The sequence below is a fragment of the Carcharhinus amblyrhynchos genome, chromosome 22 (assembly GCF_965287045.1).
Source record: "Carcharhinus amblyrhynchos chromosome 22, sCarAmb.v2.hapA, whole genome shotgun sequence".
Lineage (NCBI taxonomy): Eukaryota > Metazoa > Chordata > Chondrichthyes > Carcharhiniformes > Carcharhinidae > Carcharhinus > Carcharhinus amblyrhynchos.
The window spans coordinates 31,469,223-31,485,149 of record NC_137345.1 but is presented as its reverse complement, the minus strand read 5'-3'; the positions used below and the strand labels follow the sequence as shown (position 1 = coordinate 31,485,149).

Sequence of the window (15,927 nt, the reverse complement as noted above, 5' to 3'; positions counted from 1 at the left end):
ATGCATTCCACAGTCTCAAAATCCTCTGTGTAGAATAATTCCTCTTGTTCTCTAACCCATTTTCATCTTGTGTCTGTAATTTCTTCAATCACTGAAAATGAAAATCAGGAGGGTGGGGATTTGACTGAACCCCTGGCATCAGTGTCCTGTTGTTATCTACTCTTGTCCCATCACTTCATTGATGTTAAACACTGCCTTGTAGGATTCTCTATTCTAATGGGAACAACCAATAAGTAAATCTGTTCTATTCAATCTTCCATTGATCAATCTGGTATACTTACCATATGGTATACTTATTTCTTTTAATAATGCCAAAACCATATTAGTATTAATTTAGCAATCTGAGGAAATGAGTTGTTGTAAGTGAAATTGGTTGTAGGGTTGAGAGCTAGGAGATCTGTAATGTTTGTCCAAAGATAAAAGCATTTGAGTAGATATCTCTGATTGTATAGGCATGAGTGGCTCTGACTAAACTACTTTCTTGAAGATTTACAAGAGGTATCTTCTAATTTTATAGAACAGCCCAAACTCTAAAATTAATTTTCGTGGAGGGTAGACAAAACAATGCTTTTATTTAGTTTGCACCAATTAAATTTTGCCGGAGCAACAAAGTCCTAAAAATTCATGTTTGCAGGTCCTTTCTTATTTTGATGTCTTAAACTTGTTTTTATTTATTGCAAAATATTGTGCTGTATGAATATGTGTGCATATTTTTATAATTGTGTTTTAAAATTGTTACTTTACAATACTGATTAATTCAAATTTTTAATTTATAAATCTATTACCTCTACAGAAGAGGAACATGAAGAAAATGGTGAATAAATTTTTAACTCCATAAATTCCCATGGCAAATAACAAATATGGTAACATGTATGGTTGTTTCAAGTCCAATTTAGTAGTGTCCCCCATATATTTGGTGATGTTAGCTGAATTGGTTAAATCAGTGGTTAGCTGATCCAGTCCCTGCTTTGAAGAAGATGGCTTTGATGCATGACAGTGAATGTGATTGATTAATTATATGAGGCAAAAAAATTATGCCCTCCCAGTATAAAAAAGTTCCAATTTAAGTCAGACTACAGCAAACACACTTGCTGGGATTTTGCCTGCTAACATCTCTTTTTGTCGGGTTGTCGGGTTGGAGCAGAGGGGGTTGGGGGGGGAGGGGGGGGAGTGGGTGGGCGGAGCGCGGGTGAGCGGGGGAGCATCTACAAGCAGGTCTTCCAGCTTCAGTGTCATCAAGATCCATCTTCCAGCCATAAAATACCCCTGGAGATCCAGCATCTTTTTCAACAGAGATGTTGGATGCCCTTTTAATAAAACACCCAGGCCATCAAGCCTGTCCCGCCACTGAATACAATGCTAAACCACTTTGTACATCATTAATGAGGTCAGGGCAGGAAAATATGGCATGTTTCCTTACTAGCCTTTGCAGCAGGAAACACCAGCCTTTCCCACCTCCGCCATGGGTCTTTTGATTTTTTTGATTTAAGTTAATTTGATTTATTATTGTCACATGTATTAGTATACAGTGAAAAGTATTGTATCTTGCACACTCTACAGCATGCCATTCATACAGGAGGAAAAAAGAGAATGCAGAATGTAGTGTTACAGTCATAGCTAGGATGTAGGGAAAGAACAACATAATATAAGGTAGGTCCATTCAAAAGTCTGATGGCAGCAGGGGAGAAGCAGTTCTTGAGTTGGTTGATATGTGTCTTCAGACTTTTATATTTTTTTCCTGACGGAAGAAGGTGGAAAAGCATATGTCTGGGGTGCTTGTGGTCCTTAATTATGCTGGTTGCTTTCCCGAGGCAACAGGAAGTGTAGACAGTGTCAATGGGTCTTAGACCCAGATTGGAGAATTCTACCCTCTCTAACACCCCAGACAATATTTTCATTATTGCAGTTGTGAATGCTCATCACCTTTTAAGCCCCTGTTCATGAAACATCTGTCCTTTTCAGTCCTTATAAACTCTCTTGTAGTCAGACAAGTTTATAACCAATAAGAAATTAGGCACAAATATTCATTATATAATAATAAACACAACCCCTCCAAAAAACTTACAGAATCTTGCTTCATGATGTGCAAAGCATTAACCATTGCGTTTATGTCATTTTAATGCTCAATGTTGTAGAAGAGGAAGAAGTGGAAGATGAAGAAGAGGGACAAGGTAAATCATCTTATTTTCAAATTTCCGCTTTTTGTCGGTGCTTTATTTATATCTGATCTTCTCTATCAAGAAAAGTTTGCGTGGAAAGTAATGGTGCAGTTATAACATTGATGCTTCAAGACACAATTAGCTACAAACACTTGATGGATACTGAATTGTGATTGACCACTTTGTCTTGCAATTCAAGAATGAAAGGAACGCAATCTGTGTTGTTTCAGTTGAGGGGTTGGTTAATGGAACCTTTGCTAATGTCACTCGAATGCTATTTTTGTCACACCCACATGTAAAACTCAAATCCCCAAGGGATGGGATGGAAGTCCTGAGGATGCAATTAAAACTGACTTCACCTAGCAGTCCCAACAACATTAAGAAATTTGACATAAGAAGCCTAAAATGGGAGGAATGTGTTACATTGAAAGTAATGCCCTTCCCTCTGGGAAAGTCTTGTCACTAAAAATGATAATCTGTGCATGTCAGTTATCATGTGTGTAACGTCATCTCAGTTTAATTAGATTGCAAAACATTGCAGTCCCAATCTGTTGACTAACATTTATTCTGTAGCATTGTATAAGGGCGGCACAGAGTGTTGCTGTCTCACAGCACCAGGCACCCAGGTACGATTACTGGCTTGGGTCATTGTGGAGTCTGCACATTCTCTCCGGGTCTGCATGGGTTTCTTCCACGTGCTCCGTTTTCCTCCCACAGACCAAAACACGTGCTGGTTAGGTGCATTGGCCATGCTAAAATAATGTTTTAAAAGTTAATTTATTAGTGTCACACATAGGCTCACATTAACACTACAATGAAGTTATTGTGAAACTCCCCTAGTTGCCGTACTCTGGTGCCTGTTCAGGTACACTGAGGGAGAATTTAGCATGGCCAATACAAACGCACCTAACCAGCACGTCTTTCTGACTATGGGAGGAAAGCGCAAACCTGGTGGAAACCCATGCAGACATAGGGAGAATGTGCAGAGTCCGCACAGACAGCGACCCAAGCTGGGAATTGAACCCGAGTCCCTGGCACTGTGAGGCAGTAGTGATAACCACTATGTGGCTGTGCCACCAATTTCCTTCAGTGTATCCGAAAAGGCACCAGAGTTCGGCGACTAGGGATTTTCACAGTAATTTTATTACAGTATTAATGTAAGGCTATTTGTGACACTAATAAATAAATTAAACTAGAAGAGGAATTGAACTTTTCTGCCTTAAAATATCTTATCACATTTACAGTGACCACTGATGAGCACTAATCTCTTTTTTAATTAATCCCTTTGCTTCATTGTTTATTTTAGCTGATGAAGAGGAACTAGAAGAAGAAGGTAAGGTGTGTGACCCACACTGACCACTGCTTTATTGTGGATTTCTGTGTTTGGCAAATTGCATGATGTGCTGTTTAATAATGATGTAAATGATACATGGCTGTTCTAGCCTTCTGCCTTATTTCGTCCTTCCTCCAGGTGTAATGCTAAGTGTAACAAATTCTACTCCCACCACAATGTCAGAACAAATACTTCATGTCAAGTTTGTTTTGCAGAAATCTTCTTTGCTTTCTGCTACAGAATTACCCTCTTGCTTTGCTGTTTCTGCTAACATTCTGAATCTTGAGAGAGACAAATTATACCGTATTCATATTTTAAATGGATAAGCATGCACTTAACTGGAAAAGGTTTGGCAATCCGTTCAGAATATTAAGTTGATGAAGCCACAGCTGGCTAAAATTAATTGTAAATCTGAGTACACAGCTCCTTTACATACTCTATGGTACCATTATTTGAAATATAAATGATTTTGCTGGGATGAGTAAAATCTCCCCAAGCGATAGGCAGGGTGGTGGGTTATGATAGAAGTGGGACATGCATTGCCGAACTGTTCCCTGTGGAAACTGAAGAGTATTACATAGAGCATATACAAAGCAGCTCACTGGATCTCACTCCAACCCCCAAAAGTTGCAAGATTTAACACTCACAAAGTAATGCCATGAGCACAGACGCAAAGAACAATATGATTTTTTAAGTGTTAACACCATAGCAACACTTCTATCCAGCAATCCGTAAAACCCTCAAGTGCATGTGCGATGCTATGGCTAAAGAAATACAATCGATTCTTCCGCCACTTGCCATTGCTGATAAAAGATTTAAAATCATATATTGTAGTGAGTAAATTCATATGGTATTGTTGCAAAACCTGCTTGAGTTGCACCTTTATTTTTTCATTTTTGTCTAAGGTTTTTGCATTCATATATGTAACAAATTGGGGAAAGTTGCATTTTAATCCTCCAAATGTAATCATGCAGTTTAAACATAACAGAAGCTTTAAATGACAAAAAATCAAAATTAAATGGAACAGCTATTATTACTTCAATTGAGCCATTCATTATGTAAGAGGATAGAGATGTTTGACAGAATGCATTGTAGTTTTCAACTTTTTGCAGCTGTATATAGAACATCTCCCAGGAGCTCTTGTGCTCCACTGTGACCAAGGATTTGATTCAATTGTCTAAGGATGTAAAGAACCCAATTCTACTGCTGGCTCATTTCACAGTAATGTGGAACTGCCGGCGTTGGACTGGGATTGGCACAGTAAGAAGTCTCACAACACCAGGTTAAAGTCCAACCAGTTTATTTGATAGCTTTCGAAGCACTGCTCCTTCATTAGGTGAATGGCCATTTTACAGTGTAATGGGAAAGTGGAAGAAATGCCTTTTGTAACCATAGCTTAAGAAATTATAAATAGAAAGAGGACCTGTGAAATTCAAATCCTTTTTTGACTAAACATTAAAAAAATGTACATTTATTGGAATTAAGTAATGGATTAATTAGCATAAAAGTCATTGTAGAAATAGAAAATGTAGCAGCAATTCAGATGTAAATATCCAGGAATTACAATGGCCCAAGCTTTGCGGTCTATGGCAAATCTTTGGTAGTCACTTTTGACCTTGAAGGAAATTGCCCACAAAGTGCTAACAATCTCTGTGGCATAGATTTCTCCTTTCCTAACTTTAGGTTAAATCTGGCACCCATCAGCAGTGTTGGCATCAAGCAGCCAATTAAATTGAAGAATTCTCACAGACAGCAAACCATTACATTGTACAAATTATTTTTAAAATATTACGGCAGGAATCCCATGGCCGATCATACTAGCAGGATTTTCCCATCCTGCTGCAGTGAATGGAGATTTGGCTGGGTGTGCACAGCCAGTAAGATCACGCCCTATTTTTACAAAGGCTGAACAATTGATTGGGATGTACACCTGGGATTAAGATAGAATCATAAATATCATAAACATTTTAAAAATATTTATATAGAATTAATTTTTCAGAGCAAGGATAGTTGTTCAGCAGTAATGATGAACTTAGAATGCTGTCAAACCACCCAGTTACAAATTAGTCAACAAGATGTAACATTTTCAAGGGTTTTTACAAAGGGAGTAATAATGTAAAAGTGGAATTCTAATCAGTCCTGTAGTTAGTAACATGTGGAGTCTTTAATGGCACAATGTTCGGAGAAGCATAGAATAATTGACTGCAGCTGCTAAATTTTCATATTTCAGTGTGTATCTGCAGCATCCAGAAACTGTTGTTAAAGGCTGATAGTTCCACTGTCATTACTATTGTAAAATCTGGGGCATTATATTTCACACTTCAAAAGCATTTGCATTTAATTGCTGAAAATTATTTCAGGTTATTGCACTAAGTAAACTTTCATTTACAATTTTAATTCCTAGAAGACGGAACTGTTGAAGAGACTCAAGGTTAGAAATATTCAGATTCTTTGCTTATTCTCACTGTTGCTTTATCTGTGCCTTCGGGTTTTGTTAGATAAATGGAATAGCCCGTAATATAGCATATATATATCAAAAAAGTCTTGACACTTTCATTACCATGTATTATATTAGGATTCCCCGTTGATCTTCTATTTGTAACCACAGAGATATAGAGTAGACAGAATCAGAGGGCTTTTAGAAAAAAACTATAATATAATATTGTATCTGAAGTCAGGGTCAGAGAGAAAAATCATGGGTTGCGTTGCTTCTCCTGATTCTAAGCCCTTTATTTCCTCCCACCACCTCCACCCTCCACTTTAATCCTCCCTCTCAATCACACATATTTCAAGATTCACCAATCAATTCACCAAGCAATTGCAGAAAAGTCCAAGTGAACTGATGATGCTTGCTATTGGTATCTGGTTACAAATATCATTTGAAATACATGCACCATGGGTCATTAATATTAAGAGCTGCAATGATATAGTGAGGTGTTAGTTTAGGCGTACCCTAGAGGTGATCCCAGTGTGCCTATTAAACAGACCAGCAAGTCCAATTTTTACTTTAACAGTATTGTTCAATATTGTTAATTTAACATGAAAATATCCCATTAGTTATCTTTAACCACAAGCGTATGATAACAGGTGATAGGGCAGCATGTTGGCACAGTGGGTAGAACTGCTGCCTCACAGTGCTAAGGACTCGAGTTCAATTTTGGTTTGGGTCACTGTGTGCAGAGTCTGTATGTGTTTTCTCGAAGTGCTCAGGTTTCCTCCCACACTCCAAAGATGTGTGTTAGGTAGATTGATCATGCTAAATTGCCCCTTAGTGTCAGGGGGATTAGTTGGGTAAATGCATGGCATTAAGGGGAAAAGGTTTGGGTGGGGTTGGTGCAGACTCAGTGGGCCAAATAGCTTTCTTCTGCACTGTAGGGATTCTATGGTTCTATAACATTGATTTCAGTGACTACCTTAGCCCTCGTTAACATGTTTTACACATTGTACCACATGGAAACGCTGATAGTTAATTCATATTTTATGGAGACAATCAATACCTGCAACTCAAATATATTGCACAAGACATTTTCCCTTCTGTAAAAGTAATTATTTCATACAAGGAGTATAGTTGGAATCTATTTTATCAATGATCTCACAGGGTAGAAAGATCAAATGACTCCTGAGCAATAAAGTGGAATTAATGTACAGTACAGATCTTCACTGTCTCTGAAAAGTGCTGGGGCCCTCAGGTGTCTCTGTTCCAAATTATACTTAATAGGATAGAGGAAAAGACTGAATCATTCACTATTGTAGTCTTGCCTGGTGATTGTCAAGCGGTGTTCATTCATCCGTTGTCATAGTGTCTGCATGGTCTCCCCAGTGTACCATGCCTTGGGTCATCCTTTCTTGCAACATATCAGGTAGACAACGTTGGCTGAGTTGCAAGAGTATGTACTGGTGGATGGTTTTCTCATGTGAGGTGATGGCATCTGTGTCGATGATCCAGCACATCTTGCAGAGGTTGCTGTGGCAGGGTTGGGTGGTGCCATGATCACTGTTCTCCTGAAGGCTGGTGTTTTGCTATGGACAATGGTCAGTCTGAGGTTGTGCAGTGGTTTGAAGGGAAGAAATGGGGGTGAGCAGATGGCCTTGGCAAAATGTTTGTCTTCATTGATGACATGTTGAAGGTTCCAGAGAAGAGAGTCGCTTCTCCATTCCAGGGAAGTACCGGATGACAAAGGGTGTTCTGTCTGCCATGTCCTGTGTTTGTCTTCTGAGGAGGTTGTGCGGTTTTTTGCTGTGGTGCGTCGGAAGCGTCAATCAATGAGTCGAGTACTATATCCTGTTCTTATGAGGGCATCTTTCAGCGTTTGGAAGTGACTGTTGTGATCCTCCTCATCTGAGCAGATCCTGTGTATATTGAGAGCTTGTCCATAGGAGATGGCTTCTTTACAGTGTTTAGGGTGGAAGCTGGAGAAGTGAGGTTATCTGTGAGCTTGTGGTACAATGAAGTGCTGAGATGACTGTCCTTGGCGGAGATTTGTGTGTCCAAGAATGCAACCGATTCCGGAGAATAGTCCATGGTGAGTCTGATGGTGGGATGGAATTTGTTGATATCATCATATAGTTGTTTCAGTGATTGTTCACCATGAGTCCAAAGGAAGAAAATGCCAGTGATGTATCTAGTGTATAGCGTTGGTTGAAATCCTATGTAGTGGTGTTGTTCGAAAGTCTGACACACCCACACACACACACACACACACCCACACACACCCACACACACACCCTCCACCACACCACCCCCCCAATCCAATTGGTTCTAAAATTACAGAATTCTTACTTCCCATTTTTCAAGCAAGAACATTCTCCTGATAATTACCGAGGTGCTGTTGATCTTCAGCAGCCTCATGGATTTCTGACAGGCTTTTCAAAAAAATATTTGGAGCAATAAAGCTGTCTGAAGGTCAGAAGCAGCAGCACAGCAACTCTGTGAAATTGCCACTGACAAACTAGTTCTGATGTGTTAAGCTATTCAACAGTTCTGGTTTCTCAGTCTAGACAATGAGTACTCTGTTCACAATATGGAATCCGCACCCTCCCTAGCCCCAGGCCCTGACATTTGACATTGTCTGCAACGCATCACTCCCAGGCCTTGCCTGAGACCACATAATCCATAATATCTCCTGAGATAACAGAATTAATATTCTCCTTTCTGAAGTTTCCCTCAAATGTCCAGGCATTTACCCACAGGGAGCATGGGAACGGTGGAGGCACTGTGACTCCAGGTAGTTTTGGCCTTTAATTATTAGCTAGCATTGTTGACAGAGATATGGGAGTGGGGGAATGTCACAACAAACAGTAGGGGCTGTAAAATATAAAATTAAACAAAAAGATACAAATGAATGGATTTGCTGTATCTATAGCTTTTTGTGGAATGTTGAAAATAGAATCAATATTGGATCGAGACGATTTTCACAACATGCAACAAGTTGTTTGCTTTCCACTAAAAACTCATATTAAATTTGTTCCATCCTCCATCCTATACCAGTGACATTAGTTTCATGTTAATTACTTCCATAAATAATCCCATTGGTCAGGTTTCAAAATATTTTGTGCTGATTCCAAAATACACAGAAGCTGATTACCGCTGAAGTCAGTCATCCTCGAAGCTTATCATAAGACCATAAGAAGTTGCAACAGAAACAGACCATTCAGCCCATTGAGACTGCTCCATTTTTCAATGAGATCATGACTGATCTGATCTGATAATCTCAACTTCACTTTCATGGCCTATCCCCATAACCTTTGATTCCATAACTAATTAAAAGTCTGTCTATCTCAGCCTTGAACATTAACTTTACCTCTACAATCCTCTGCAGTAAAAAACAAATCCGCAGATTCACTATCCTCTGAGATGAGAAATTCCTCCTCATCTCTGTCTTAAATTGGTGATCCCTTATGCCAAGATTCTACGACAAGGGAAACATTTTAAGAACATAAGAACTAGGAGCATAAGTAGGCCATTTGGCCCCTCGAGCCTGCTCTGCCATTCAATAAAATTATGGCTGATCTTTTCATGGACTCAGCTCCATTTACCCACCTGTTCACCATTACCTTAGTTCCTTTATTATTCAAACATTTATCTATCCTTGCCTTAAAAACATTCAATGAGACACCCTCAACTGCTTCACTGGGCAGGGAATTCCACAGATTCACAACCCTTTGTGTGAAGAAATTCCTTCTCAACTCAGTCCTAAATCTGCTTCCCTTTATTTTGCTCTAGTTTCACTTGTCAATGGAAACAACTTCTCTGCTTCTATTTTATCTATTCCCTTCATAATCTTATTTGTTTCTGTGAGATCTCTCCTTGTTCTTCTGAATTCCAATGAGTATAGCCCCAGTCTACTCAGTCTCTACTCATAAGCCAACCTTCTCAACTCTGAAATCAACTTAGTGAATCTCCTCTGCACCCTCCTCAGTGTCAGTATATCCTTTCTCAAGTAAGGAGATCAAAACTGTACACAGTAGTCCAGGTGTGGCCTCATTAGCACTTTATACAGCTGCAACATAACCTTACTGTTTTTAAACTCCATCACTCTAGCAATGAAAGACAAAGCTCCATTTGCCTTCTTAATTACCTGCTGCACCTGCAAATTAACTCCTTGTGATTCTTGCACAAGGACATCCAGGTCCCTCTGCACAGCAGCATTCTGCAATTTTTTATCATTTAAATAATAGTCCATTTTGTTGTTATTCCTACCAAAATGGATGACCTCACATTTACCAACATCGTACTCCATCTTCCAGGCCCTCGCCTATTCATTTAGATTATCTATATCCTTTGTAGGCTTTCAGCATCCTCTGCACACTTTGCTCTGCCACTCATCTTAGTATCAACCGTGAACTTTGACACACTTCGCTTGGTCCCCAACTCCAAATCGTCTATGTAAATCGTAAACAATTGAGGTCCCAACACTGATCCTTGAGACACATCACTAGTCATTTTCCTTCATGCTTCGTCTTGAGTCCAGAGTTATTGAGCATTCAATGTCAAAATGCTGAACTTCTCTGGTCTAGGAGAAATATCGTTCAAACATAATACATCGAAAAATAGCAGCAATATGTACAATACAGTTGCAAACTCAAATCTTGTTTAGTATCAATACAGGTGAATAAAAACATCAAATCCAGCTTTGCTTTCACATCACAATGTGAAGATGAATACAATGGAGCCTGTTATTTAAACTACAAATATATTTATGTGTTTAAATTGTAACTTAACTTTATTTCTGCAGAATCCTGATATATCACTACAAGGAAATAGTCCATTATTTAACTTTATGCCAGATATTTACAATTCATTCATGGAGTAGGGGCATCATTAGCATGGTCAGCATTTATTGTCCATTCATAATTGTCCTTAAAGGCGATGGTGAGTTGCCTTCTTGAACCCTTGCAGTCTATGTGGTGTTTTCAGGGAATCAGTTCGAAGCTATATCTGCTCAATGGCCAAACTCCCTCAACTGATGCTACATAAAAGACCTTTTCTCCTATAAGTGGCAAGTTGTCTGTGTGCTAATCTATCTAATGCAATTGTCATTAGACAAAGGTAAGTTTCTTAACTGAGCACAACCTCCACAATTAATATAAAATGATGGATGAACATGTTGAAATTTGACAATTTGAAATTTCTATTAGTTGGATTTTATGCTCCCCCATCTCATCAGACTGATGTGAATGGGAGGGGGGAGGGGGAGATGGTTGGTGGGCATGAAAAATATGATGAGTTGGTAGCCCACCGGCTACCCCCAAACCCCAAAATATGGGTAAGGCACCCACCAGCCCACCTTCCCCTAGGCCTATTGAGGCCCTTGTGCCTAACTCAGTGGCAATTAAGAACCTCAATCTGCTTCCACTGCCATAATATCTTGGGTAGTGACAGGCATGTGGGAATGGGAAGGCCATTTTTACACTAAAAATGGTGAAAGTGTCAGCAATGGGAGCAATTTACTTGAGATTGTACATTCTCCCCGCACTTTGTGCTTCCATGCCTGTTCTTGAAAACCTGCCTACCCTATCCCTTCACCTATTCCCCTTGCCCCAAGTTGCCATTATGTCCGCTCATAACATTCAGCCAATTTGATTTTTGTACTCTTAAATGACAAAACTACAACTGCACTAGTTATCTTTATGCATCCATTTTACATGAAGAATTTGACAGCAATCAGCAATTGTGTAATAGGGCTGGGTTTTACGGCTCGCCATCCCAGTGGCAGGTTTGCAGGTATTGCAATGAGGCAGTAAACATCATGGGTACCATGCCAATCATCTGCCTGCCAATCCTTGAGCTAACCAAGGCTCTTATGTGGTCAGCTAATAACCCTTAATGGCCTCATTGTTCCACTGCTAGAATTTAGCCAATGGCAGGGGAGGCCCACACCAAGCATCCAATATGGCAGTTTCTACTGCATGAGTTGGTGATAGGAAAGGGGGCTTTTCCTCCATATTTACCCATTTAAGACCCTGTCCCTAGGTCTTCCTAACTATCCCCCCCTGTACCCAAACAGGTTCTGTTTGTGGTGACTGGGGGACTTCCACAGTAATTTCTTTGTAGTGTTAATGTAAGCCTGCTTTTGACAATAACAAATAAGCTAAACTAATCTATCTATGTACTGCAATGCTAGCAGACCAAGGTGGGTTCACATATTTTCTTAGAAGCTGCTTTTGCTGTATGGTAACCGATACTTTAACATAGTATGTATTGTCGGAAAGAATGATTGAAGTTGCACTTCTATAATTGTCACAGTGAATGTGCAAGAGTCTTTTTCATCTGTATTTTAAAAACCTTAAAATAATGCCTTCTCTACAATGTTACAGAAAGAGATGCAAGAGATGGAGGAGGAGAAGAAGGTATTTATTTTTCCTGTTTCAAGAACATTGAAACTTTTTCAGTGCAATTGCACCATTAATGAAACTTGCCCAGTCTTTGAATCATACCTTCTTTTATAATATCCCTGTGAGGGACATTTTATTATGTTAATGGTGCCACACAAATAAACATTGTTGTTGATTTACTGTAAAAGTACTAATCAGCCAAATTACACTCCTTTGTTCATTTCAATTGCATTGTGGGATTTATGATGCTGTAACTTATTAATACGGGGATGAAATGAAAATTGTTTCACCGTGCAAAGGACTTGGATTTGATTCCCGGCTTGCGTCATTGTCTGTGTGCAGTCTGCACATTCTTCCCATGTCCATGTGGCTTTCCTCTGGCTTCTCCAGTGTCCTCCCACACTCCAAAGATGTGCTGGTTAGATGCATTGACCATGCTAAATTCTCCCTCAGTGTACCCGAACAGGCACCTGAGTGTGGCAATTAGGGGATTTTCACAGTAGCTTCATTATAGTGTTAACGTTGGCCTAGTTGTGATGCTAATGAATAAACTGAAAAAAATACTCCAATTGGTCTTTTTGTCAAGTGTTTCCACCTTATGCTTCATTACAAAAAAGCACTTTATGGTGCATCAAAAAAATCTTTTTTAACGTCTTTGCTATACGAATCTCTTCATTTCACTCTGATATCTGACAAATTTTCAGACCTTTCAGCAAAACAATTGCTTTCACCTTATTAGCCAGGGAACAAATCTTATCCTTTGAGATGACATTTGCATTCATCCACAGACAAAGATATGGGGGCGGATTTTTCTGGGAATCGCAGCATGCAGTGGGGCGGACCATGAAAAGGTGTTAATCTCAGGCGGGATTTTTTTAGTTTTGGGGCGATGCAGTCAGAAAATTCCACTCATGGTCACAGTTTGTAGCCCAAATCTTTGCACTCCACGAAAGTATGCACAATTTTTAATTATTACAATATCTGAGAATTAGCACCCGATGAGGTGGTTTTCACATCGGAACAAAAATGCTTGGCCTGTTGACTGTATAGGAGTACTCGAGCCCTTGCACCCGATGGGATGAATTGGTAGATGGGGTGAAACTCTGAAACACCAGCAAATTGGTTATAAATTAATATTCAGGCCTGGATGCTGGATTGATGAAAGGGCCTTTACACCCAGAAGTTCCCACCTGAGCTCAACGGACCTTTAAATAGTCCGCCGAATTTGCTAAGATTCCCATGGCGGGTAGGATGGGAGAATTTCAGTCATTGGCTTTAGTGAGACAGTACAGCAATGAATAAACCCAGATTTTTGTCTGCAACTTATTTAAATTCATTTTTAATCATTTAATAGGCAATGAATGTAAATATTAGAAAGGGGATTTGTGCTTGGAGCTTTTATTTTTTTAAAACACTTGATTATGTTATCAGTTCATTTATTTGGACTAAATTATGCTCTATATATGTATTGCATCATCATTGAAGACTATATTAATCAGCTGCCAAACATTAACCAGCCTAATCTGAACTACAAATGAAACTGATCTTTAGGCAGTGACAGATATTTTATAACACTTCAGTTTTTGCTCTTACTATGCTGGGCACTCAACATTATTCCCACACTCGAGAAGCAGCTCAGTATTTAATGCATCCTTTTTTATTAAGTATTCTTAAGATTGCAGACATTATTGAAAGTGATTATCAACCGATGTAAATAACTCAGACCTGATAATTGCTTATTTTCTGACTTTAAAATTGTCATTAACAAATCTCTCATTTTCCCTTTTTATTCCATGTCTAAGAAGGAAAACCTAAGCCAAAGTAAGGGACAGTTCATTCCTTTCATTAATTTATTAAGCTAAATGATTATCGTGGCAGCTGTGTTCTGTATCATGACTTTACGCAGATATTTTATGCTTTTGATGTTGGTTTTGGTTTAATGGTAACACCTGTAAGGCAGACAGCTAAGTAGTCAAAGTTCCAAATCAGACACTTGACTGACATTTAGGTGATGTGCTTGATGATCTGCTGCGTTTCACATCAGACCCAATCTTCTCTCTCCAATGTACTTAAAAGATCCCACGCACTATTCAAAGAGGAGAAGTAGATGTTCTCAAGTACTTGGCCAATATTTTACCCACAACAACATCATCATTATAAAAAAAAACAGATTATCTAATCGTTATCTCATTGTAGTTTGGGTATTTGACCAGCTGGTTACTGCATTTCCTTATGTTACAACCGCAGGGGCACTTTTGGTAGAGGGGTAAAAGTAAAATACTGCGGATGCTGGAATCTGAAACAAAAACAGAAAATGCTGGAAAATGCCTGGCAAGATAGAGTAGAGCCAACATTTTGAGTCTGGATGATCCTAGAGCTGGAGAGGAAGGGCTGTGGGTGGCAGTTACATCCACTATGGCAGAATAGTGAGGCAACGGACCTCTAGATATTGAGAATAAAAACAAAAAATGCTGGAAAGCACGGCAAGTCTGGCAGCATCTGTGACAAGAAAAACAGAGTTAATGGGGGCAATTCTCCTGGCCCATTGCAAGGCTTTTGCTGGACGCTGCATGCCTCTGGGTGCTGGATTTCTGGCACTTTCAGCTCTGCACCAGAAATCAGCTTGGAGTTGCATAAATTATTTAAATGCATATTTCAATACGAGTTAAACATATATATACTCCCCTGCCCACCCCCAGCCCCACCGCCAACACTGTTTCACTCCAGCAGGGTTTACAAAAGCTTTTACTCATTTATTAAGCTAAATGATTATTGTAGCAGCTGTATTCTGTATCATGACTTTATGCAGATATTTTATGCTTTTGATGTTTGTTCTGGTTTAGTGGTAAGGCAGACAGCTAAGGAGTCAAAGCCCTCACTTGTGGGGAGCTCACAGCCAAGCCCCTGCTGGAGTGATGGGGGGCCATCGAGGCATCCCAGAAGGTCGACAGTAAGGGGTGCCCCCTGGGCACGACCATCTTGGCAATGCCAGCCTGGGCCCCCAGCACTGCCCAAGGGCAGATGCTGCCAGTTTTGTCCAGTTTTCCAGTATTTTCAGTTTTTATTTCCAGCATGCACAGTATTTTGACTTTCCTCTAGATATTGAGCCTTCAGCTTCTTTACAATGGAGCCAACTCCGCATCATAAAGAACAGTAGATCAGGAAAATAGGTAAACAATTGTGATTTGGGATTGGACTGGACCAGAATCAGGAATGGACTGGTGAGGTTTGCGTTTCTATCAGGGCTTACAAGATGGGGGATTAGTGGGGGATTTTGGGATGGTAAATCTGATGTGTTCACCTTCTTTCATCTGCAAACTTATTAATCAATCCAGTTACATTTTCCTCAAAATCATTTATATATATTACAAACAGCAAAAGTCCCAGTATTGATCTCTAGGAATGGCACTATGGACCTCGGCATGCTTGTCCATAGATCTCTGAAGGCAGAAGGGCATGTTAATAGAGTAGTGAAAAAGGCATATGGCATATTTGCCTTTATCATTCAAGACATAGATTACAAAAGCAGGGAGCTTTTTGCTTTATAGAACTTCAGTGAGGCCACAGCTGGAATACTGTGTGCAGTTCTGGTCGCCATAT

General features: G+C 39.6%; 1 protein-coding gene across 3 annotated transcripts in view; it reads left to right on the top strand.

The window, feature by feature from the left end:
* The first annotated feature begins 1,395 nt into the window (after window positions 1-1,395).
* tnnt2a (troponin T type 2a (cardiac)) overlaps window positions 1,396-15,927 on the top strand; it is a 34,819-nt gene continuing 20,287 nt past the window's right edge. The window contains exons 1-5 of one of the 3 annotated variants that reach the window (XM_080210091.1): window positions 1,396-2,171; window positions 3,466-3,492; window positions 5,897-5,923; window positions 12,310-12,342; window positions 14,133-14,148. In XM_080210091.1, coding sequence (XP_080066217.1) covers window positions 2,120-2,171; window positions 3,466-3,492; window positions 5,897-5,923; window positions 12,310-12,342; window positions 14,133-14,148 — 155 coding nt within the window. In that variant the 5' untranslated portion in view covers window positions 1,396-2,119. Of the gene's footprint in view, window positions 2,172-3,465; window positions 3,493-5,896; window positions 5,924-10,839; window positions 11,042-12,309; window positions 12,343-14,129; window positions 14,149-15,927 lie in introns of those variants that run through there. The other 2 variants (XM_080210090.1, XM_080210092.1) reach the window with 2 other exon arrangements.